At 36.6% G+C, this 26,814-nt stretch overlaps 1 protein-coding gene across 5 annotated transcripts in view; it reads right to left on the reverse strand.

Moving 5' to 3' along the window:
- Positions 1-26,814, reverse strand: part of METTL8 (methyltransferase 8, tRNA N3-cytidine) — an 85,853-nt gene that overhangs the window by 11,757 nt on the left and 47,282 nt on the right. For all 5 annotated transcript variants that reach the window (XM_059394153.1, XM_059394151.1, XM_059394152.1 and 2 more), the window contains 3 exons: positions 14,790-14,881; positions 3,842-4,209; positions 1,618-1,667 (listed from right to left, as the gene is read on the reverse strand). In XM_059394153.1, the coding sequence (XP_059250136.1) occupies positions 1,618-1,667; positions 3,842-4,209; positions 14,790-14,881 (510 nt within the window). The remainder of the gene's footprint in view (positions 1-1,617; positions 1,668-3,841; positions 4,210-14,789; positions 14,882-26,814) is intronic.

The following is a 26,814-nucleotide window of genomic DNA, read 5'->3' on the forward strand; positions in this document are numbered from 1 at the left end:
ATCAGATTAGGATAAAATATATTTTCTTTTTTTTTTTTTTTTTTTTTAAAGATTTTATTTATTTATTTGACAGAGAAATTACAAGTAGGCAGAGAGGAAGGCAGAGAGAGGAGGAAGCAGGCTCCCTGCTGAGCAGAGAGCCCGATGCGGGACTCGATCCCAGGACCCCGAGATCATGACCTGAGCCGAAGGCAGCGGCTTAACCCACTGAGCCACCCAGGCGCCCTAAAATATATTTTCTATTTCAAGGAATATATGCAGTGGTTGGAGAGACAAGATTAAATAAATGATATGCTAAATAATACCTTGAGATGAGTCATAAAGCAATTCATTATCAATTGCCAAAGTAGTAAATTTATTGGTATTATAAGATCAGAAGTTACTGGGGTGAAGGAAACTGAGTATGTGGTATAAAACAGCAGGAAATGTTGGTCCAGAAATGGGGAAAAGGGAAAACAAAGAAAATAAGTATGAAAAGAGAACTGCAAATTTGCCGCTATCTTTTGCCTGGCCACTTTAACTGGTAATCTACTGGTATTAGGAAATTACTATTTATTATGTTAGGTTTAGAATAGTAATGAAGAATGCACTGTGTGTTTTTTTTTTTTTTTTTGGAGAGACATCATAAGTATTTAAAAATAAAGTGTCATGATGTTGGCATTGTGTTAACTGTTAAATCAAGGTGGTGGGTTTATGAGAATTCACTGTATTACTCTTTACTTTTCTGAATGCTTTCACATTTTCATAAGGAAAAGCTAAAAAAACCCCATCATTAAAATTTAAAATACACATAGAGAAAAGACTGAAAGGAATTATAACAAAAATGCTGACAGCAGCTATGTTAGGATGATGGGGATGATGGGTGATTCCTACCCTCCTCTCCTTTAATGGTAATGTTCTGCAATGTGCTCATGTCAATTTTATAATGGAAAAATAATGTGAAAGCTACTGTGTAAACTTAAAAAAAAGAAGACCAGCCACAGGTACAAGTGCTAGAAAAATCTTTGTGAGGAGTGTTGTCTTCATCATGGAAATACCACAACACATATGTGAGGCAGTGAACAGGAAGGACGCAGAAGGAGAACACCTCTGTCCCTATTATCTACACCTGCTTTTTTTGTCTTAGGGATAGTTGCTGTTACCTCTAAACAATTCCAAGTCTAGAGACAATCATTGGACAAAGGGAAGTCTTAATACTGGGTGTGGCTCCAGAAGTGATGACAAAATAAAATGAGGTTAAAGTATAATCTTTAAATTCAATTCTCTCTGTGGGAAATGGCTCCTACAGACCTGGAGGAGCAAACGGAACTCTGAAGTTTAGCAATTCACAGCTTAGTGGAACGGTCAAATCTCTGGTTCTTTTCTTATTCTCTCATCCACACACACACACAAGCTTAAAAAATTACTTCAACCCACAGCTGTGAAACACTCTTTTCAGAGTAATTCCTAGTTCACACAAAATTTGACACTAGGACTAAGACAACTCTTTTGAAAGTTGTTTAAGCCATTGTTTATATGTGAACAAGAATACTACTGGCATATAGATGACATTTTCCCAGAATTTCTTAATGCCCCATACATATGTAAAATTTTACAAGAGAAAACTTTAAAACTCACTGTAAAGTGTTCAAAATTGGAAAAACACTATTTCCAGCTCCACAGCCAACCTAAAAAAATCAAAAGAATAAACAAATATCATGAAAACAAGGTTAAATTTTCCTCACCAAATGTTAGATTTTTTTTATTTAATTAAAAAAAAAAAACTAGAAAAAAAATGTACCTAGGTGTCGAAGGGTCTTTCTTTCTTTCTACTTTTTAAAAGATTTTATTTATTTATTTGACAGAAGGAGAGAGAGAGAGTGCACACAAGCAGGGGAAGGGGCAAAGGGAGAGGGAGAAGTAGACTCCTTGTTGGGCAGGGAGCCCATGGGATCATGACCTGACCAGAAAGAGATGCTTAACTGACTGAGCCACCAAGGTGCCCCAGAGGAATCAGAGGGTTTTCTAAACTCGAAAGCAATGGAATAAGTCACAAGAATAATACTGATAAATTTAATTATGGAAATATTTTAAATGTTTACACACCAAAACTCAAACCAAATTAAAAGGTGACCAACACACTGTAAAAAAAATTGGTGGGGTGCCTGGGTGGCTCAGTGGGTTAAGCCTCTGCCTTTGGCTTAGGTCATTTTCTCAGGGTCCTGGGATGGAGCCCCCCATTGGGCTCTCTGCTCCTTGTAGGGAGCCTGCGTCCCCCCACCCCCGCCTGCCTCTCTGCCTACTTGTGATCTCTCTTTCTCTGTCAAATAAATAAATAAAATCTTTTTTTAAAATTGGCAATGAATACAGTAAAAAGATAGTATTCATTAAAAAAATAACATAAATAAGCAAAGGAAATAAATAGAACACAAAAGAAGTGCAAATAGTTTCTAAACATTTGAAGAACGATGTGACCTAGTTAACAATCAAAGAAATGCAAATTAAAACATGGTATAATTTTCATCTGTCAAAGAGGAAATCACTTAAAATAAGAACACTTTTTAAAAAAAGATTTTATTTATTTATTTGATATAGAGAGTGAGCAAGAGCAAGGGGAGGGGCAGAGGGAGAGTAGGACACTACCCACTGAGCAGGGAGCCCAATGTGTAACTTGATCCCAGAACCCCAGGATCATGACCTGATCTGAAGGCAGGTGCTTAATCAACTGAGCCCCTAAAATAAGAATATTCTAACCAATGAGGGTATGATGAAACAGACATACATTGCCATGAATTGGTATTAATACAACTTCCTAAAAAGTGATTTGGCAATATATACTAAGGGCATTAAAATTTTTTAAAACTTTTTTTAAAAAAGATTTTATTTGACAGAAAGAGACATACCAAGAGAGGGGAACACAGCAGGGGGTGTGGAGAGGGAGAAGCAGGCTTCTCGCCGAGCAGGGAGCCTGATGCGGGGCTCCTTCCCAGGACCCTGGGATCATGACCCAAGCAGAAGGCAGATACTTAATGACTGAGCCACCCAGGCGCCCCAAGGGCATTAAGTTTTTAAAATAAATTATGAGCTAGTAAATCTAACCCAAGATAATAAAAGAAAATGGAGAAAAGTCTACACCCAAAGATATTTTCTGTAGAAAATCTGAAAACAATTTAAATGTCTAGTATTGTAAAAACAGATATATTTTGTGAGGAAAATATTTTGCAGCCATGAAAATATTCATAGAGAATTTTTAAGATAGAAAAACTGCTTATGTTGTTTATGTTATAATGTTAAGTAAAAACAAAGCAAAACCCCAAAATACAGGTACAGTATAGCTCAACTGTATAAAACAGTGTAAACAAAAGGAGAAAAGTTAGTAAAATGTTAAGCGTGGTTAACTCCCTTGTATGTGAGATGGTAGATACTTTTATCTACTCTTTTGCAAACTCTCTAATCAATATATATTACCTTTATAACAGAAGGAAGAGATTTATTTTTAAAAATAGAAAGTCAATGTCTATACTGGATTACAGTTAATTATATATCTCATTATTATATATTTTTCACTTAAAAAGGGTTAATAACAGGAAGAGATAGAAATTAAGGCCAAAACTTAATTGGAATTTAAAACTGCCTTCAAGTTAGAAATGAAAACAAATTAAAAAAAATTAAAAACCAAACTTAGAACCTGATGATAGACATGAGTCCTTTAAATATTCTTTATGCACAGAAGTATACTGAACACTTATTTAGATTTGATAATTTTCCCCCTAAAAAATCTGGATTATTAATAAAGTCATGTGGAATGCACATTTCAGAGCTATTTGCCACCTCCCATCTTTGCCCCGGCCAGACAGTATACCTCTAGGATTCTGAAAGTGGCGTTGCTACCAGGAAACAATTTTGTCTTCAGAGGTCCTTTTCTGTTTTCTTTAGATTCCAGGTTGGAAAAATGTGATCCCACTTTGCTTTGACTACCTGATGAACCACAACTTTTCTTATGATTGTTTTCTTCAGGCATAGTAGGGCAGTGCCTTCTTGAGAAACCATCTGCAGCACTAGTTTTTGCATGAACCCATGATAATTCCTGCAGCTTCTGTTCAGTTTTTTGATCAACTGGAATAATTTCAGGAAATTCCCTCAACAGCCAATTACGATCCTTGAAAAACTTATTCTTATGAATCTTATAAAATGTGTTCCAATATTTACTAGCTTCATTCTCATACTTAACTAAAAGAAAAAAGAAAAAAAGATTTATTTTACTATGAATTATGTTTACTATTACTTACTATTTTAATAACTAAATATATTTAATAAATATTGTTAAATATATTACAGACATTATGATTTATAATAATTATATTTACTATTGAGTAATTTTAATATTACAGTTTTTATCTGATTTTTTTTTTGGCCTTTTACAGGTTAACACTATAGAGTATTGATTTTCTCAAAATATGTCAATGTGTGGGGTATTAGTTCCTATCCCCATAAATCTGCTTCTGCTTCAAGAGTTTGGCCAATAAATTTTTGTGAGGAATATAATCATTGCAAACTACTTTCTACAGTCTGAATCTTGGATTCCTAATAATCACATTTTCATCAATAACCTGTAGGGCTCTTTATCATCTTAAAGGAAGGACACCTCATTTTTTTATTTCTCTATAAATGTGGTTTCAACACAAGTGTCTTGTAATTGGTAATCAGTCAGGAAACTGCAGAATTATAAATGACATAATCTTAGAGCCAGAACAACCCATTGAAATAATCTACTCCAACTCCGTATTTTGCATTTGAAACTCCTGGAATCTAGGGGCCTCCCATTCTTCCTCCACCTCCAGAGAAATCTTCCTATTGACATCTCCTAGTATGAAGCCTTAGGAGATTCGCCTTTTTTTTTTTTTTTAAAGATTTTATTTATTTTTTTGACAGATAGAGATCACAAGTAGGCAGAGAAGCAGGCAGAGAGATAGGAGGAAGCAGGCTCCCTGCTGAGCAGAGAGCCCGATTCGGGACTCGATCCCAGCACCCTGGGATCATGACCTGAGCCGAAGGCAGAGGCATCAACCCACTGAGCCACCCAGGCACCCCGAGATATGCCTTTTTAAAAGAAATTAGTGTTTTTAATTTTTTTAGAGGTTTTATTTATTTATTTGAGAGAGAGAGAGAGAGTTAAAGAAAGAGCATGAGCAGGGGGAGAGGCAGAGGGAGAGGGAAAGGGAGATGGAGAAGCAGACTCTCTGCTGAGCTGGGAGCCCAACATGGAGCTTGATCCCAATGACCTGAGCAGAAGGCTCAACCATCTGAGCCACCAAGGTGCCCCAAGAAATTCACACTTTATGATGTTAACCCTTAGATTTCCCTCTATCCCAGGGTCAGGTTAGGTCAACAGTCTCAGAACTTCAGACAATTCTTAGCTTTCTGCCTCTTTTTATTTGTACCTTAAATTAATAAAATAATAAATTCACTCACTACTTCACCCCTTCACTCAACAAACATTTCTTGAATGCTACTATGGACCAGGTCTGATCCCTGGGTTAAGAATTACTCTCACCCACTCGGGGCACCTGGGTGGCTCAGTTCGTTGAGTGGCTGCCTTTGGCTCCGGTCATGATTCCAGGGTCCTGGAATGAATTGGGCTCCCTGCTTAGCGGAGAGCCTGCTTCTCTCTCTCTCTCTGTCTGCTGCTCTGCTTCCTTGTGCTCTCTATCTCTCTGTCAAATAAATAAATAAAATATTAAAAAAAAAAAAAAAGAAAAAAAGAATTACTCTCACCCAATATAGACATGGACATTTTTAAAGTGCTTTCAAAGAATAAAAAAGACCATCTATTGATATAATTTAAAGATTTCATGTTGGATGAAAAAGCAAAGTATAGAACAGCATATCTATGACACAAACATTTGCTAGGAAAAGAGAAGATAAAGAACACGTATGCATACACAGAAACACAATCCATGTAAACACATATTTACTTGTATATGTACAGAATAATTCTGGAAGGAAAATCACGTAATTAGTAATACTGGCTGCCTCTAGGAAGGGGAACCGGGTGGCTGGGGGCCAGGGTTTGTAAAAGAATTATTTGAATTTTGATCTTTTTGAAGTGACTATCCTCCCCCAAATAAACTAAATTACAAATAAAATCAGTGGACTCAATACTTTCATAATTTTAAAGAAGCTCCAACCCTCAGAACAAGCAGCTGCCCACAGTCAGGTTCATCCTTGTTATAGAATCCTGTAGCTTTCCTTTTCTTTCCATTTTTTATCTTTATGGCCTTGTACATGGATCTCCACCCATCTGGCCACGAGACTTCCTTCCCATCAAGGCTGAATCGTATCCGGTAGCAGCACTGCTATAAAGACAGAAACTCCCATCTGTATTTAAGGTCTGAGAAATGAAAGTAGATCTCTGTAACAAAAGAACTATGTGAAGTTTAAGTCCAAAACATGCTCACATCTGCACCAATGGAAGGAAGCCCATATATGGTTAATCTAAAAATGTCATATATTATCTTTAAAATAGTCCTATCTCTACTTTAAAAACTGGAGTATGAGAAAATAAAACAACATTCTGAAATCAGATTCAGGAGGAATTAGCAAACTATCAAATTTCCCCAGGGTCTTCTCACACCTTCTTCTTTCTACCTTAAAAGCTGTCTTTGTAACTCACTCTATGCTGGTAAAAAATATTTCTGTTTAATAAAAAGCAACCACCTAAGAAGAACTACCATTAGTCAAATCTCTAGTATCTGAGTTTCAATACCAAGCTACTGTGAAGTGAATTTGAACCTATCAGTAACTAGCATGTAGTATTACACCTTGATTAATTTGTGGAAATATTCCCCTAGGAATTAACTGCGGTGGGGGGGGGGGGGCGCTAAATAGCAGGACCGCACTTGAAAGAAAAGATGTTCATAGCAGTGCCATTTAAAATAGAAAGAAGTGGGAGGAAAACTTAAATACTCAACATAGGAATGACCAAGCAAGCCATGCAGGTCAAAACACAATAATCTTCCATAGCAATTAAAATTTAAAGGATAATGATATTAACAGAAAACATTCACACAGACTCGTCTATACACCGCAACTCTAAAATTTATTTTATGCTGATTTATAATAATCAGACGAAAATTTAGAGCAACAGTAACAATGTAATGATTGTTAGGTAGTTCGTTCTTTTAGAAAGGTTCACTGCATCTTACACATAAAAACAGAATCTTAGGGCGCCTGGGTGGCTCAGTGGTTAAGCCGCTGCCTTCGGCTCAGGTCATGATCTCAGGGTCCTGGGATCGAGTCCCGCATCAGGCTCTCTGCTCAGCAGGGAGCCTGCTTCCTCCTCTCTCTCTCTCTCTCTGCCTGTCTCTCTGCCTACTTGTGATTTCTCCCTGTCAAATAAATAAATAAAATCTTTAAAAAAAAAAAAAAAAAAAAAAAAAAAACAGAATCTTAGTTGAATGCGTCATCTAACTTGCCTATGGAGTTTCCTCATTTGATGAGAGGTTGAATTAGGGTATCTCTAGGTTCAATGTCTAAGAAGTCTATGTACCTTATTAAACCCCATGAATTTATGGAGAACATTAAACAGTGTCAGTTCTACAAACTACAAAATCTTGGCTCAGACTATGATCTTAAGTATGAGCCTGTATTACTACATTTTAATATTTCCAGCTTGTAAAGAAGGTGAATGTGCAGCAAGGTGACTGGAATCTGGCTCAGATTCCAAATATATCAAGCATCTAGATTCAACCCTAGACTATGCAATCTTTAAAAAGGATCTGATTACTATGGGAAGACCACAGTCAAGGGCTGCTAACATGTATACTTCCAAGCCTTTTCCAAGTATTTCCCAAACTTCAGGAATTAAGAGAAACAAACAAACAAAAAAACACAATCATTATACCAATAACAACAATAACACATATTTTGTTCATTATGTACCAGGTACTATGTCAAATGCTTTACTTGGATTTTTTCCCCATTTAATCCTAATAATCTCTCTCAGACAAATTACTATTCCAATTTACAGACAAAGAAGTTCAAGGTCAGAGGAGACAGAAAATTTCCCAAGGTCACCCAGCTAGAGCCAGGAACTGGATCTATTGGACTTAAAAACTCATGTTTTTGGAGTACCTAGCTGGCTTAGTCAGAAAAGCATATGACTCTTAATCTTAGGGTTTTGAGTTCGAACCCCTCACTGGAGGTGAACCCCTTCACCCCAAAAAAATAAATAAATAAACTTAAAAAAACTAAATAAATAAAGCTCATGCTCTAAACCATCACACTACATTGCCAACCTAACACAAAATCAATATTAAACCTCTTCAAAATATCCCTGAAAATAACCTGTTTTTTTTTTTATTTTGTACTTTCATTATGAAGCATCAAACTGAAATTAAAACTCCAGTATGACATAATCAGTATGACTGAACTGTAAAAATAATGCTGATTGAAGGGAACCTTCATAAAAACAGATCAAAAATGCAGAATTAATTAAACACCATTTGACTTATAAAAAATATAAGCTATGCAAGATTATATGATGAAATTATGATGAGCGATGGGGAAACATAAAATGCTCTATGAGAACAGACTGGCTTGTGGGATAGATACAAAACAGAAACAGCACCCAGCATAGGTTGGGGTGAAGGCTAAAGGGCTGGAACTTTTTTGTTCTTTGCTTTTAAAGTTGTGCTCTCAGCAGTTATCTCAATCAATGCTGGCAGCTCATAGTTCCCAGTAAGATGTGACAGCTTCTGAGATGCCACAGAAGCTCAATCAGACTCACAATTATGGTTATGAGACAATGTAAACACCTTCAGCATATGAATTAATTTCCTGAACTTTAAAGGTGTCTGTGATAACGGGAAGTGGAAGAGCTATTCTCCTGAACATGAGTGAAAATTTTAGTTTTGACCTGCTGTTAACTCATTTCAAGTTCAGGCCAAAAAGTTGAATATACTGTGGACAAATCTGCCCTGTGTTAATCTTGTCCGAAAGATTTTCTATTTATTTATTTATTTATTTATTTACTTACTTATTTTAAAGTAAACTCTACCCTCAACATGGAGCTCAAATTCATGATCCTGTGATCAAGAGTCACATGCTTTACTGGACTGAGCAAGCCGGGAACTCCCAACCGATATTTTTTTTCTTTAGCAAGTGACTGATTTTCTTACCTTTTTAAATTATTATTTTTATTATGTTATGTTAGTCACCATACAGTATGTCATTAGTTTTTGATGTAGTGTTCCAAGATTCATTGTTTACATATAACACCCAGTGCTCCATGCAATCCATGCCCTCCTTAATACCCATCACCAGGCTTACCCATTCTCCCAGCCCTCTCCCCTCCAAAACCCTTAATTTGATTCCCAGAGTCCACAGTCTCTCATGGTTCGTCTCCCCCTCTGACTCCCCCCCTTCATTTTTCCCTTTCTTCTCCTAACGCCCTCTATGCTATTCCTTATGTTCCACAAGCAAGTGAAACCATATGATAATTGACTTTCTCTGCTCGACTTATTTCACTTAGCATAATATCCTCCAGACCCATCCATGTTGATGCAAAAGTCCAGCTGATTTTCTAAACAGGTGTATCAATGATCAATTTTTCTTGGAGAAAGTTTTTTCCTTTCATTTTCCTAGGCTGTGGATTCAGAGTTAATTGGTTTTTGCCAATGGCAGTAAAAGGGTTGTAGTGATGTGTTTAACGACAGATGAAGCAAATTCTCAATTATTCACTGATTAAATTCAATACTGCTGAGGGGAAGAGGGAATGTGACATATTAACTATACTTAAATATTCAGAATTCACCCTGAATCACACTGAATATCATAACTAAGAAATAGAACCAAACCATTTATGTATCTGCCATATATATGATTAATATTAATTATGAAAAATTATCCTGTTACAATGTAACAAAAAGCTATTTAGAGTTATTTTTGCACATCAATTACATCAGATAACTCTCAAAGTTAGAAATTTCCACGTATCACTGATGAAAGTTCATTGTCTATACTTAAGAAAAAACTCTTGGGGCACCTGAGTAGTTGGTTCTGGTGTGGATCATGATCTCGGGGCCATGAGATCAAGCCCTCTGCCAGACTCCTGCCAGGGCCTAGCCCGTTTAGTCTATTTGACATTCCTTCCCCTCCCTCCCCCCCCATCCCCCTGCTCACTCTTGTGTAAGCAGATGTTCTCAATCTCTCTAAAGTAAATAATTAAATAAAACCTTTTATAAAAGAAAGCTCTTATGAAAAGTGTATATATGTGTGTGTGTGTGTGTGTGATATGTATATAATTTAAGATTTTATTTTTTAGTAATCTCTACACCCAACATGGGGCTCAATCATGGGGCACCCAACTTTCAACCCTGAAATCAAGAGTCACATGCCTCACTGAATCAGCCAGGTGCCCTGTGAATAGTATATTTCTAACAGTATTGCATGAAATTTTAAACAATCAAAGCTGACTTAAAAACAAGTACTCTAAATTTATTAGTGTACAAAACTTTCAACTACTCTATTTTTTTTTTTTTTTTTTTTTACATAGGACACTTTCAAGTGGTAAAGGAATTCACAAGGTAAGGTACGGTGGAATTCTTTTACGACTTTGCTGGACACAGACAACTCACTCTAGATAGGTAAGTATTTGCAAGAATATTTTAAAGTAAAGTGGAAAAAAAAATTAGCAGCTGCTTTTGTTACTGAGTTTTAAAAACTCATTACATTTTCTAAATAACCAGCTGAGCTATAACACACTGGAGATGTTTTTAGGAAATTATAAAATATAATCATGTTAACTCAAAACTGCCAAATGTATTTTCCTTATTTCTCTGAATTAACCCGCTTTTAAAAGAAATATGAGCTATCATAAAATTTAAAGGAAATTACCAAAAGGAAATGTGGAATTAAAATGATTAATTTGGGCATCTAAGTGAAAGAAAAATTGCTCACGAGAGCTTGGATGTTATACATTTTAATCACAGGAATGAAATGTCAACTATCTCACATTAGAACACTGCAATATTGGTGATGCTTAAGCTCTTATTTTCAGAACTGTGTGGGTATTTCCTGACTTCAGTTCTCACAACATCTGAGACAATAGGTGAGAAATGAGAAATGGGAGCGACAGGAGAGAGTGACACACACAGAGACCAAAAGGAGTACGCTAGAGAGGAGGCTAGCATAGCTGAACCACCAGTATTTCCTCCCAGGGGCATTAAAATCAGTGAAATAAGATCAATAGACAGTGTTTATGCTATATGTCTGCAAATAGAAAGCTCTGTGATGGGAGAAAATGTGCTCTTTCAAAGACTGAGGACTCTCCCGGATAAGAAGAGATGGTGGTTCCTAAAAGGCACAGAATAAGAACAGGGTCAGAGCCTCCTTTGGGTTTTCACAAAGTTTGCTAGTTGAGCTTTTAACCGGATCCATTCACCTTGACCTGTATTCATCAGAGATGCTAAATATCAAACAGGAGGCCTCGCCCAGGGCTTCTGCTGCCCATCAGGTCTCCGATGAATGGAGGAGCCAGGCAGGGTGGCTGGGAAGGTATTTACTCTTAGTTACATCCTGTCACTCAATATAGTTCCTCAGAACAAAAGTTCCCTTTCTCTGCCATCCTCACAGCACCCTCGCTGACATGTGATCACAAAGTCACCGGCACAGTGGGGTCCTCTCCTTGTGCCGGTTTCCTGACATGTGTGAAGTTCACTGCACCTGAGTCATGCTCCAGGGCGGGGTGGGGCCCAGCAGAATCCTGCATCACTTTGAGCCATTTTAAAATGTCGTCTTTAGTTCCGTGTCTCCACGGCAGCCAGAAAACTTGCTTCAAAAAGTGACTGGACATGCTAATAAGCAAACCAAATGCTTCAAAGCAGTATCATCAGTCCTCTCCAGCCTGCTTTTCCTGCTTCTGTAGAGAGAGGCCAGTCACCACCTTTCTATTTCAGTCACACTATAGTTCTGTGGGAACTGTCATTTTCCTTTACTGCAGTTTCCAAGGCTCTAAAATAACCTTCTCATTAGCTTCACTCAAGTTCATTGTTAACATAAATAGGCCAAAATAGGCAGCCTCGTACAGTACAGAGCACTTTAAGGGAACATTATCAGCACTGCTCATCTATTTATGTCCTAAACAAATATTCAAGACAGCATGAAAAAATCCTTGGTTTTTCATATCAGGAAATATACTGGAGATAGTTCTTAACTTCCTGGAAATGAATTAAGATGACTGATAACTTTTAATTCTGTTTAGGCTTGATGCTTTCTGTCACATCCAGGTGGCCAACTAGCAGAAGCTTGAGTAATGTGGAAAATATGTCTGTGCAGCTGCTGGCAAAGAAGCAAAATTATACTTCCTCAGAAACAGTGTGACAGAGTTCCTGCAAAGGAATGCAATGTTGGCTGATTTGTAAGCAGAACAGCCACTGGTATGTACCCTTCAATCCAGCGCCAACACTGCCTGGCCATATCCCACTCTGGAACTGCATGGAGGGAGCTCATAAAAATAGAATGGCTCCATTGTGGCTCAGGTGCTTTTCTTTCCTGTCCACCCTCCAGGATACATTCATGCTTAAGATGAGGCAGGAGAACTAGCTCTAATGAAAAGCAAACAATGCCAGAGGATAAAGTAAGTCCTCAATGGTGGCAGAGGATAAGGTAGGGCAGAAGTGCCCCCTTCGCTACCTAAGAGCTTCTCTACCTAAGGAAAAGCTCCCCTTAGCTCAGTGTCCACAGCTACCTCTGCTTGCAAACCTTAGCCACAACCATATGACTTCAGTCCATCAGTGAGATTAGAGATTTGCACTATGTTGGGCTTGCACAGAAGATTTCAAACATCTTCCCCAGGGGCGTTTCAGAACACAGGATCAATCTGGAAACAAAATTCTATTGCAGGGGTTGGCAAACTTTTCTGTAAATGGCCAGATAGTGAGTAGTCTTTGTGGGCTATGTATGGTCTGTTAATCACTACTCAACTGTGTAGATAGAGCTCAAAAGCAGCCACAGACAATATGTACACAAATGAGTACGTCTGTGTTCCAAAGAAACTTTATAAAAACAGGCAGTCGGCTGGATTTGGCTCCTGGCCATAGTTTTTGGACACTCGCTCTATCTACTAAGTAGACTGATATTGCTACAAGAGTGATGAAGAAATTATGATGACCAGAACCAAGCTGTTCTGGTAAAGCTAACCTAGGGTATTAGAAGCCAGAATAATACTTGCTCTTCATGGGGTCAGAGGGGTTGGAGGAAGTACTGTTGTTGGGACAGAAAATGAGGAAGTTTCTGGGTTAATAGTAATATTCAGTTTCTTGATATGGATGTGGGGAAAATTTATCGAGTTTTGTGACAATTCATTTAGGAGTTGTGAAAACTTCTCTGTGTTTGGTACTTTAGTAACCTTTTTTTTTCTTTTTTTAAAGAAAAAAGAACCAATCTGTTTTAAGGAAGAAATCATTTTAAGAGAAACAAGGTAGAAAAGCTTATCTCAAGAGTGTACATGTTGGTCAAAGTGTACCTGGATTCCTAGCTGTGGCAGTGAGAAGGACACAGACCAGATTTTTCTTAGCATGCTTTAAAAGAAAAAATGTGGTAAAAAAACACATAAAATTTGCCATCCTAACCATTTTTTAGTGTACAGTCCAGTAGTGTTAAGTATATTCACTTTGTTGTGAAACAGACGTCCAGAACTTTTGCATCTTGCAAATCTGAAACTCTCTCTCTGTTAAACAACAACTGTGTTTCCTCCTCCCTGCAGCCCCTGGTAACCACCACTCTACTTTCTGTTCCTATGAATTTGACTACTTTAGATACCTCATATAAGTAGAATTGTATAGTTTTTGTCTTGTTTGTGACTGGCTTATTTCATTTAGCATGATATTCTCAAGGTTCATCCATGTTGTGGAATATGACAGGATTTTCTTCCTCTTTAAGGCTAATACTCCATTGTCCATATATACCATATTTCATTTATCCATTTATCTGTGAAAGAATATCTGGGTTGTTTCTACCTTCTGCCTATTGTGACTAGTGCTGCTATGGACATGTGTGTGAATACATCTTTAAGACTGTTTTCAACCCTTTTGGCTCTATATCTAGAGGTGGGATTGCTAGATCATATGGTAGCTCCATTTTTAATTTTCTGAGGCACTTCCATACTGTTTTCCATAGAGGTTACATCATTTTACAAGTTTACCAAGTCCGCAGTGCCAAAGGGTTCATTTCTCTACATCTTTACCAAAGCTTGTTTTTTTTGGGTTGTGTGTGTGTGTGTGATAGTAGCATTAGCCCATTTCTTCAGAAGCCAGCTTTGAAGGTTGGCATGGTCTTACCTCAATTAAACCCAGAGTATCGAAAGGCCTTTAAGAAAAGTACTTTGAATCCTTATGAAACTTGAGGTTTATCCTAAAGGGCCACAACATTTTGATATGACTTTGCCATTTTTGCTCTAAGTTTCTGAATTTGTTAAACACTCCTTGCCAGTATAACGCACAACAGCAGACTAAAAGATGTATAGCAAGAGGAAAATTTTTAAATTTCCTTGTGTGTATCTCCCAAAAAAAGGTAATACCATGATTACCAAAAAAGCAACTAAAGAGTCATCTGTAACTTATTTCACTAACTTTGGTCCCACTACACTAGAATAATGGAATTCTCCCAAATGGAGCAAGTGGATTGGCACAGGTAGAAGCAAAGAATACTCCAAAGTAATGACACAATTAGGAAGAGAACGTGTGAACTGAATCATTGGAAGGCCAAACAGAAGAACCAAGCTCCAGGAGCTACAACATGTAGTTGCCTACCTTGTTCTTCCAGAAGGACTCGCACAGCTGAGTTTTCCTCTACTTTTTTCCCAGCTGCTGCTTCTTCTTCTTCAGACCATTGCATGTGATCCCTACCAAAAAATGAAAAGGTTGTAATACTGCCTCATAACTGAAGGAAGAAAAAGCGTGACAAGGGATACATCTTTCTTTCTAGAATAATCAAAGGCAAATGATACAGACTAATTCCATGTTGAATGAATATATTTTGTGTCAGATGTTTCTTCTGGTGGTGCTGGTACAACCATATAACTCATACAGATCTTCTGTTAAAATATGACTGGGCTGCAAGTCCAACCACCTTTTGGAAATGACTGCTGAAGCCACGTCCCAGGAGTACTACGGTGTGTGATTATTTGGGTGCTAGTATGGTTTGCTGTATTTTACTCTAAGGCTATATTTATTTGCCTTTTTGTTCGTTTATGAATACACCATTCTTTTTAATAGTTTTAAAATCTCCTCTTATAATACTTATATTCTAATACTTCACTATCATAGAGATGAAAGTTTAAAATTATTTTGTATTACCCTCATTTTTTTATTATGTTCAGTTAGCCAACATATAGTACATCATTAGTTTTTGATGGCGTGTTCAATGATTCTTATAATGCCTAGTGCCCATTACAACATGTGCCCTCTTTAATACCCATCACCTAGTTACCCCATTCCCCCATCCCTTTCCCTCCAAAACCCTCAGTTTGTTTCCTGGAGTCCAGGGTCTTTCATGGTTTGCATCTTTCTCTGATTTCTTCCCATTCAGTTTTCCCTCCCTTCCCCTATTGTTCTCTGTGCTACTCCATACGGTCCACATTTGAGTGAAACCATTACGTAATTGTCCTTCTCTGCTTGACTTACTTCACTTAGCATAATCCCTTCCAGTTCCAACCATGATGATGCAAATGGTGGGTATTCATCCTTTCTGATGGCTGAGTAATATTCCATCGTATATATGAACAACATCATCTTTATTCATTTCATCTGTTGAAGGACATCTCAGCTCCTTCCACAGTTTGGCTATTATGGACATTGCTGCTATGAAAATTGGGATGCATGTACCCCTTCTTTTTACTACATCTGTATCTTTGGGATAAATCCCTAGTAGTACAATTCCTGGGTTATAGGGTAGGTAGCTCTTTTATTATTGTTGTTGTTGATTTTTTTTAAATTGGGGTATCTCTATTTTTAATGTCTTTCCATACTGTTTTCCAGAGTGGCAGTATAGCTTGCATTTCCACCAACAGTGTAAGAGGGTTCCCCTTTCTCCACATCCTTGCCAACATTTGCTGTTTCCTGTCTTGTTCATTTTTGCCATTCTAACTGGTGTAAGGTGGTATCTCATTGTGGTTTTGATTTGTATTTCCCTGATGGCTAGTGATGCTGAACATTTTTTCATGTGTCTGTAAGCCATTTGTATGTCTTTGGAGAAGTGTCTGCTCATGTCTTCTGCCCACTTATTGACTGGATTATTTCTTTGGTATCCTCAGTTTTTTAAGTAACTTTAGATTTTTCTCACTGGTCATCTTAATTTCTGTAAATGGATTCTTTAACATTTAAATGATAGAATAGTTGATATAGTATATAAGAAGGTCAACTTTCCAAGATCTGGCACTTTCTAAAAGTATTTTCAGTTTCAGAATTTATATTCCTATGCGAGGAGATATTATTTTCTGCTGCTAAAATGTTTTCAAGCAACATCTTTATACAAAAAAGGTGGGGTTTCTTGGGGTTTGTTTTTACAAAATTTGTATTTCTTTTTTTGCAATAGTAAGGTTACAAATGAGTGATGTAATTTCCTGGAATAAACTATTTTTCTAAACAACAAAGAAGCCACATATCCAAAATTCAAGCTCCACATATCCTATTGATAACTGTAAGAAAAATCACTCCCATTGTTATCTTCATATATTTGTAGCTATCTCACTGATGAAAAAGGGTGAAATACCAAATTCTTGACATGCCTCATAATGGTGGCTAAAAAACATTAATTGAGCACTTAGGATGATCATAATTGTTATAATGATAATTACTACTATTATTTATTTTGTTGCTAGGCATTGACCTTCCATATTACACACATATATATCTTACTTAATCCTTTCAAAAACCCTATGAGGGGGTTATAATCATGCTCATTTTCATAACAGGAAACAGAAATTTAGTAACTTACTCGAGGTCATAGAGCTTTAAGTGACAGAACCAGAATTCAAACCCAGGTTTGTTTCACTTCAAAGTCTATCTTCTCGACCAGTAGTTTATTACTGTCTACTATGACAGTGGGGGATCCTGAGAGATTTAAGACTTTATCCCTGTCCATAATGGGTTTTATATGATCCTGATGCAGGCAGATTAACAATGTAATGATAATACACTAATATTATCAATGATAATATGTAAATGACAATACAATACAGCCTACTTGATTAGCATCTAATGTATGCAAACATAGCCAATTAATGTTAGCGTGGGGCAGACAGGAAGGCTTGAGAGGGAGGTAAGTTTGGACTCATCTTAGGGAGAAAGGAGGTGGGCAATTTGTATGTTTCATTAGGAAGCTGACAGCTGGGTAATGGTTAGATTTCAAAGGATCTTAAGTATGAACAGTTTAGTAATGTATGAGATAAAATGAAGTGGGAGGGACTCGTGGAAGGGAGACCAATGAGAAGCCTATTGCAGTGGTCTAGGAGTAATGAGTCCCAGGACTAAGATGGTGGCAACGGCAAACAGAGACACGGGGAGCCACTGTGACAAAAATTGTATCTGTGACCTGGAAGTTAACTAGCTGGAGGGAGAGAGAAAGAAGAATAGAATCAAGAACAAGTCTAAGGTCTTAAAATGGATTTCAAGGAAAGTGTGTGTGTGTGTGTGTGTGTGTGTGTGTGTGTGTGTGGTGGGTAACCAAGACAGAATAAGGAGTTGCTCTGGGTGAAATGATGATAAGCTCCATACTATTTTAAGTCATGTTTATGCAACCAGGATATAAAAGGGCGTATTCCAGTGGCCTGGCTATAAATACACCACCAAAAGGTGAGAAATTGCTTTCTTTTAAGAAGGATCAAAATTGGGGCACCTGGGTGGCTCAGTGGGTTAAAGCCTCTGCCTTCGGCTCAGGTCATGATCTCAGGGTCCTAGAATCAAGCCCCTTATCGGGCTCTCTGCTCAGCAGGTAGCCTGCTTCCTCCTCTCTACCTGCCTCTCTGCCTACTTGTGATCTCTATCAAATAAATAAGTAAAATTAAAAAAAAAAAAAGTAAATGAACTCTTAAAAACACACACACACAGATTTTTGTTTTGACTTATTTTAAGATATGTGAGCAATAACATATGTAACTTGGACCTGACAATTATATTTTATAATTTATATATATGAATACATAGGGTATTATTAAATGATAGTTATGGTATTAAAGGCAACAAGTAGTTTATTAAAAAAATAGGATTTCCAAGGCTGGGTACAAGTTTCTCATCTATAAATTTCTACAGCATATAAGAAAGAAAACAGAACAATCCATTTCCCTGTATAAAAAAAAAAAATCAAGCTTTGAGACAATAAGGGTATATATGGTCTTTAGCTTTAAGCATTTGTTTTAATGTTTAGTTTAACTTGCTTCTTCCTGAGTATTTAATAGATTTAGTTATTTCTTAAATTGCTGTAACTTCCTTACACTGTTCTTTATATTACTTCATTTTCTTAACTGCTAAGTGAGGGGAATATTATATCCTAAGCCCCTGAAGAACAGATTTTCCACTGTATAGTTACAGAATCCCCACAGAAATCTATAAAACGTTCCTACTGTATTTATGGGGACTTCCTTCAGACCTGCTGCTTTATGGCATTTTTTTATATTAGAAGAGTCTGATTCACATACACAAAAACCCAACAGACAGCAATAAGAATCATTTGGGCTTATAAGTAATAAATACAATTTCAATAGAATTTAAGCACAGAGACAAATAACCAACAGAAATAATCACGTATTTAACAACCATTGCCATTACCACCAAAGGAAAAAATGGTTCATACTGTTTGACCTATGAGTTGTGCTTCTAGGAAATTATTGTAATAAAGTAACTCAAAAGAACAGAGAATTTCTGTATAGAAAAGTACCTGTAAAATGATATTTGCTAGAATACCAAATATAATAGCAAAAATGTGGAAGCAATCTCAGTGATAGGGTAATGAAAAAATTACGGTAACTTAAAGGAATATTATGCAGATACTTAAAATGATAATAGGAAGTTTATGTGGCAACATGGAAAAATGTTTATGAGGTTAAAACAGCAGTTCCCAAAATTGTATATGTATTATAATCACAACTAAATAAAATTATAGAGACATTGGGTGAAATAAAAACAAGTACATTAGAATAGTGGAATTAAAATGTAATAGTCTTAAAATTTCCTTAATATTATAAAGCTGCTTCAATCAGAGGTAATTTTTTTTTGGTGGGTGGGGAGGGGGCAGGGGGAGAGGGAGAGAATCTTAAGCAGGCTTTACGCCCAGAGTGGAGCCCAATGCAGGGCTTGATTTCACAACCCTGAGATCATGACCTAAGCCAAATCAAGAGTCAGATGCTTCATCAACTGAGTCACCCAAGAACCCCTCAAGTAGAGGTAACTTAAAAATATACATAGTTACAAAAAAACTATATGTTTAAGATATATAACAATGGTCAATAAAATTTTTTTTTAAAAGATTTTATTTATTTATTTGACTGACAGAGATCACAAGCAGGCAGAGAGAGAGGAGAAAGCAGGCTTTCCGAGGAGCAGAGAGCCGGATATGGGGCTTGATCCCAGGACCCTGGGATCATGACCTGAGCTGAAGGCAGAGGCTTTAACCCACTGAGCCACCCAGGTGCCCCAATAAAATTTTTATGTCATCCTTTTTTTTTTTTTTTTAAAGATTTTACTTATTTTCTGGGGCACTTGGGTGGCTCAGTGGGTTAAAGTCTCTGCCTTCGGCTCCGGTCATGATCCCAGAGTCCTGGGATCAAGCCCTGAATTGGGATCTCTGCTTAGCAGGGAATCTGCTTCCTCCTCTCTCTCTCTGCCTGCCTCTCTGCCTACTTGTGATCTCTGTCTGTTAAATAAATAAATAAATAAAACCTTTAAAATTTTTAAAAATTTATTTTAGAGAAAGCACGCGAGTGAGAGAGAGCATGAGAGGGGAGAAGGTCAGAGGGAGAAGCAGCCTCCCTGAAGAGCTGGGAGCCCAATGTGGGACTTGATCCCAGCACTCCAGGATCATGACCTGAGCCGAAGGCAGTGGCTTAACCAACTGAGCCACCCAGGCGCCTTTACGTCATCCTTCTTAACAGAAAATCCAGCAATACTTACAATAAAAAAGAAAATATGTTTTCTTAAAAAAAAAATTAAGCAGAAAATTCAAAATATACTTAATATTTTTTCTGAAAACGTGAATTTGAGAAAAAGAAATCTCAAAAATAAAAGATAGGATTTTTGCGTAAGAAATTTTTACAACATGGTTGATAGAATTTGTCTTGTCATTTTGCAGTAGTTGTCAGTCTTATGACCTCAGCTCGTGAATGTGCATATATATTTCCTATTCCTTGTATATGTAAAGTATAACTCAATGATGATTCCTTGCTTTCACAGTTGATTGCAGTAACAGTCTAAATAATTGTGCATCTGGTTTAGTTTGGAAAACACACACACACACACACCCCAATTGTTTAGCTTGGGTATTACCATTTTTGAGGATCATACCTACCAAAAATTCTGCCAAAATGTACCACTTACTATTGTAATTTTTAATAATCATATATAGACTAAAGTGCCCAGTGCAAGCTATGTGGATAGAATGTTTTTCCGTCTGTCATCTACTGTGTATATATGAGTATCACTATAAAACAAAATTTAAAGACAAACTTAACAAATTTCAGATCACTCGTGAATTAAAAATAAAATATTCTTGGGGATGACTGGGTGGCTCAGTTGGTTAGCTGGTTTCGGCTCAGGTTGTAATCTCAGGGTAATGAGATTGAGCCCTGAATCAGGCTTTTTGCTCAGCATGGAATGTGCTTGGGACTCTCTCTCCCTCTCCTTTTGCCCCTCATTCATGTTCTCTCTCTCTTCTTCTCTAAAAAATAAATCTTTGGGCACCTGGGTGGCTCAGTCAATTAAGCATCTGCCTTCGGCTAAGGTCATGATCCCAGAGTCCTGAGATCAAGCCTGGCATGGGGTTCCCTGCTTAGCAGGAAGCCTGCTTCTCCCTCTCTTTCTGCCTGCTATTCCCCTGCTTGTGCTCTCTCTCACCATCAAATACATAAATAAAATCCTTTTAAAAAATTTTTTAAAAATCTTAAAAAAATACAATTTATGTAAAAGAAAGAAGTGGAGGCTATTAGTTTCAGCTTAAAATTATTTCAATAATCCTTAATTCCATAGCAAAACCATATTTATTACATAGTTACAATTACAATAATAATGGAAAAATTTAAAGACAAAAAGTTTAACCTTTCATTTAAATATCCTAACAGATTAACAGTCCTTAATTTTTCAAGTTCCTTTCCTGTATGTGTATACACACATATACACCAACATTTTTCTATATAGCTATAAAATCTTCTTAATTATGACTTAGAACTGCTGAACAGGACTTATAATTTTGGCCATGACAGAGTATGGGTTTACCATCCTACCAAAACCAATGATAAAACAAAACAATATGTGAAGGAATTGTTTTTAGATGCTGGATTACACTTCAGACAGTGCAGGACTGTGATCCTTTAAAGGAGAAACACAAAAGGTCAGTCACCACATTCATCCTGGTTTTCTGTCAGGATCATGTTCTAGACTGCAGGGCAGAGGTAGAGCCCAAGCAAATAGTGGATGTCTTACTGAGTGGCACTTTTGTGACTTGAGAAGACAGAGATCAGGGTTCGGAGTTCCTGAGGTGTGAAACTTTATGCATTAGAATACTGAAAAAAAGGGGACTGGACAGAGGGGCAGGCTCCTAAAGTCTGCAGGAGAGTTCTCCTAATGCTTAACTAGCACTGGCTATTCACCAACAAGACAGAACCTACAGGTCCTGATGGACAGAGAGGATTCTGGGAGTGAAGGTAGCAAAAAGAGAACTGACTGGACATAGGCAGTGCAGTACTTGGAGATAATGGAATTCTGGCTAAGCCAGAGTGGAGAAGCCTCTCTGAACACCTCCATTATTCAATTAAGACCCCAGATATGCCATACTATAGGAATAGAGGAAATAGGAAAGAGGAAATAGAAAATAGGAAAGAGCAACTGTAGACAAACTATAGCTATTCAGACTTGGGGATCTGGTATATCTCAAAAGTAAGTAAAATGAGGGGTGCCTGGTAGCTCAGTGGGTTAGGTGTCCAACTCTTGATTTTGGCTCAGTTAATATCTCAGAGTTGTGGGATTAAGCCCTGCATCGGGTTCTGCACTGGGTACGGAGCCTGCTTAAGATTCTTTGTCTCCCTCTCACTCTGCCCCTCTTGTCCTCTCTCTCTCAAAAACGAAAAAAAAAAAAGTAAATGAAATGAGCCTACACTTTAAGGAAAATAAATGACAATTTTTGCTGCCAAAGTTAATTTTGTGTTTTAAAGCAAAAATTAGAATTTTGAAAAGTTATGCCCACCACCATGAATTGATAGCTTCCCAATACTTAACAGATTTTCCTGATGAAAAAAGTGGTAATATTACAAAAATGATTTTTAAATACTGTAAATAAAATGTGTCAACATTCAAAAGACTTACATAAAAGAGGGAATCAAACTTTTCCAAATTACCCAAGCAAAATGAACATTTTTAAATGATGCAGAGGTAAAATATCCAAAGTACAAGATACATAAATGAAATATAATTGATATGATTTCATATTCCATATTACAACTAAGAAACTACTGTTGCTGAGATGTAGTGTAATATCAGGAAATATACCTACAATTATCTTAAAATGCTATTAAAAAACTCCTTTACTAAGGGCACCTGGGTGGCTCAGTGGGTTAAGCCTCTGCCTTCTTCCTCCTCCTCCACCTACTTGTGATCTCTGTCAAATAAATAAATAAAATCTTAAAACAAAAAACAAACAACAATAACAAAAAAACTCCTTTACTAGCGCATATCTGTGTGTGGCCAAATTTTCTTCACATAATTCAATCTAAACAACATATCACAACAGATGGAAGGAAGAAACAGATATTTCAATCTAACTTTTTCCATTAAGCCAGAGATTAAAGATGGGGCACCTGGGTGGCTCAGTTAGGTGGCTGCCTTTGGCTCAGGTCCATTATTGCAGGGTCCTGGGATCCAAGCCCCACATCAGAGCCTGAGAAGCAGAGAGCCTACTTCTCCCTCTCCATCTGCCCCTTCCCCACACTGTGCTCTCTTGCTCGCTCTCTCTCCCTCTCAAATAAATAAAATCTTTAAAAAAAAAAAAAAAAAAGTCAGACATTAAAGAGACTTGCAATTATTTCAAACAATGGCACTATGGGGCACCTGGGCAGGTTATTAAGGACCTGCCTTCAGCTCGGATCATGATCCCAGAGTCCAGGGACTGAGCCTTGTCCTGGGCTCCCTGCTCAGCGGGGAGCCCGATTCTCGCTCTCTGCCTGTTGTTCCCCCTGCTTGTGCTCTTTCTTCCTCTCTTTTGAAATAAATAAATAAAATCTTAAAAAAAAAAAAACTGAAAAACAATGCCATTCTTTTTGGGAAACAGATATTTTCATTAAAATATATAATTTATATGAGATGTAATGGATAATTGTTGGTTTAGAATGAATTAAATATTTTTAATGTCTCAGTTTTAATTTCTAATATGGGAAAAATCAATAAATACAATTTAGATAAATACAATTTAGATCCTCAAAGATTTGAGTGAAAGGGTTCTGAGACCACAATTTTGAAAATATTTTTCTAGAATAACATGTAAAAATAATGTAAAGATATATAGCTAAAAAGCTAGTAGAGAAAATAACAGAACAAATGAGACAAATAAAAAATATAAAGATAACCTGGTTATATTAATTTACAATGCTAATCAGTACTGAGTGTTATTTGAAATTTCTTTCTTCTTTTATCTTTCTATTTAGAGAGAAGGAGAAAGGGAACAGGGGAGCGGTAGAGGGAGGGGGGAGAGAGAATATTAGTTGGATGTTTAACTGACTGAGTCACCCAGGCCCTCCCTCTCTTTTTCTTTTTTTATATTATTTTGATAGATATAAAAAGGTACCTTATTGTTTAATTTGTACTCATTTTACTGTTGTCTATTTCTGCATATGTTTAATGTACTTCCTTCTGGATCAACTTTCTATGTCCACTGTCCATTTATCCACATAGCAAAAGACTTAAATGCTTTTCTAACAATGTAACAAATATTCTATATGTTAACTCTGATACATGGTCATGAAAAATCATTTTGTGTCTCTCAATTTTTGTATTAGTAAAACAATAATTCTCAAAATGGTATATAATTAAGTGCTTTGAAATTATAATTATCCTATTTCTTCAAATCTAAGATACCATTATTTTCTGTACCAGTAAGAAAGGAAAAAACACTCCAATTACAATTTTAAGATGGATCACGATTTCAGATATGTTAATTGTGAAACAAATGTGAGTCTCAGATGAATGAAATACAGTTATTATAGGTATATCAGCTAATAATTTAATTTCAATTAAATCTTTCCTACTATCGACACTATCTTATACTAATGACTCCTGGCTATCCACTTCCCTTTTCAGCCATAATAAATATTTCCATTGATTATTTTTGTTAGTATATCAGTTTCTTACTTAGGACTGAATGACTTATAAAGGACACACAGAAAGAAACAATGGCTTCCCATCTCTGTATATAATGGAATAGAGATCATAGCTGCCGGAAGAAACCAATACCATTTCTCTCATTAAACATTTATTGAGAACCTGTATCTTTCAGGCACTGAGCTGTGAATTGGGAGACATTAAGATGAAGACGATTTGGTAGAACTCAAAACTGTTAGAGAGACGAAGAGCTGTAATCAGTTATTAAAGAATAAAGAATTTATCAGGTAGACAGTGAGTTGAGAAAAGGTACATGGAGGGCCTTCTTTAAAAAAAAATTCAAACCTACTAATGCATATAAAATATAAAGTTTAATCCCTACTTTCTCTCATGCTCTTGCCCATTCCTAAGATAAACACTTATCAAGATGATGTGGACATTTCCAAACTTTCTCCACACATATAAAAACAAAGATTTGTATATACATGTAGCACATGTACAAGAATTCCTTAAAAATAAGACATACTAAAGATAGCTTGCTGCAACTTGCTCTTTTGATTTAATAACATGTCATGGCCATCTCTTAATATCAATATACATGGATCTCTCTTATTTTTATTAACTGTGCATTATTTTCAAATGTATGCATGTAACCATATTTTTCATGGTTTTATTGAGGTATAAATGACATACAGTAAACTGGACATATTTAAAGTACACAATTTGGTAAGTTCTGACATATGTAGACACTCATGAAACCATCATCACAATCAAGATAATGAATACATCCATCACCCTCAAAACTTTCTGTGTACATATTTATAATTCCTCCTTTCTAGTCCCCCTTTCTTTTTCTTTTTTTTTTTTTTATTTTATTTATTTATAAATAAATGATGGAGAGAGAGAGTACAAGCAGGCAGAGGAGCAGGCAGAGGGAGAGGAAGAAGCAGGGAGGGAGCCCTATGTGGGGCTCAATCCCAGGACCCTGGGATCATGACCTGAGCCAAAGGCAGACGCTTAAAGACTGAGCCACCCAGGCACCCTGCAGTCTCCCCTTTCTTATCACTACCCCCCAACTCCACTGACAACCACTGATCTGCTTCCTGTCTCTATTTTTAGTTTGCATTATCTAATATAGTACTAAAAGTATAACATATACTCTTTATTTTTAATTTCTTTCACTCAGCATATTTTTAAATCCACCCATATTGTTGTATTTATCAATAGCTCACTTCTTTGTATTACCGAATAGTATTCCCTAATATAGATAGTCCATTTACTTGTTCATGGGCATTTGGGTTGTTTCCAAATTTGGCTATTAAAAATAAAGTTCCTATAAATAATCATGTATAAATATTTGTATGGACATATGCTTTCTTTTCTCTTGGGTAAATATCCAGGAATGGAATGGCTGAATCATATTACATGCTTATGTTTAATTTTTTTAATAAACTGTCAAGCTGTTTTCCAACACGGTTATACCATTTTACATTCCCATCGGTAGTGTATGAAAGTTCCAGTTCTTCTACATCCTCTCCAACAGTCAGTACAGTATTTTGCATTTTAGCTATTCTAAATAAGTTTGTAGTAGTATTTCATTGTGACTTTAATTTGCACTTCCATCAAGACTAATGATGTTGATCATCCCTTCATGTACTTATTACCTGTGTATCTTCTTTGGTGACGTCTGTTCAAATACTTTGCCCATTTTTACTGGGCCATTGGTTTACTGAATTTTGAGAGCTTTTTAGATATTCTCAAGAGTTTTATATTAACAATAAAAATTAGCAAATTATTGACACATCCAACAACATGGATAAATCTCAAAATAATCACACTTAGTGAAAGAGGCCAGAGGGAAAAAAGAGAATACATATTGTGATTCCCTCTACACAAAATATTGGAAAATGCAAACTAATCTATAATACATGCTATGTTCTTTCTCCCTCCTTCCTTCTTTCCTTTTGTTTTTCTGCGGATAAATTTTCTTGACACTCAACCTTTCTCAGAGACCTGTTTATCTTTCAGTGTAAACTCTAATTTGAAGGCTCAGTATTATGTATTTTCTTCACTTTCCTATATTCTTTTTGTTTTTTTGAAAGATTTTATTTATTTGAGAGAGAGAGCACAAGAGATGGGAGAAGCAGAGGAACAAACAGACTTCTCATTGAGTGGGAGCCCCGCGCAGGCCCATCCCAGGGCTCTGAGATCTTGACCTGACCCAACGTCAGACACGTAACTGACAGAGTTATCCAGGCGC

This window comes from Mustela nigripes, chromosome 3 (assembly GCF_022355385.1).
Source record: "Mustela nigripes isolate SB6536 chromosome 3, MUSNIG.SB6536, whole genome shotgun sequence".
Classification (NCBI taxonomy): Eukaryota; Metazoa; Chordata; class Mammalia; order Carnivora; family Mustelidae; genus Mustela; species Mustela nigripes.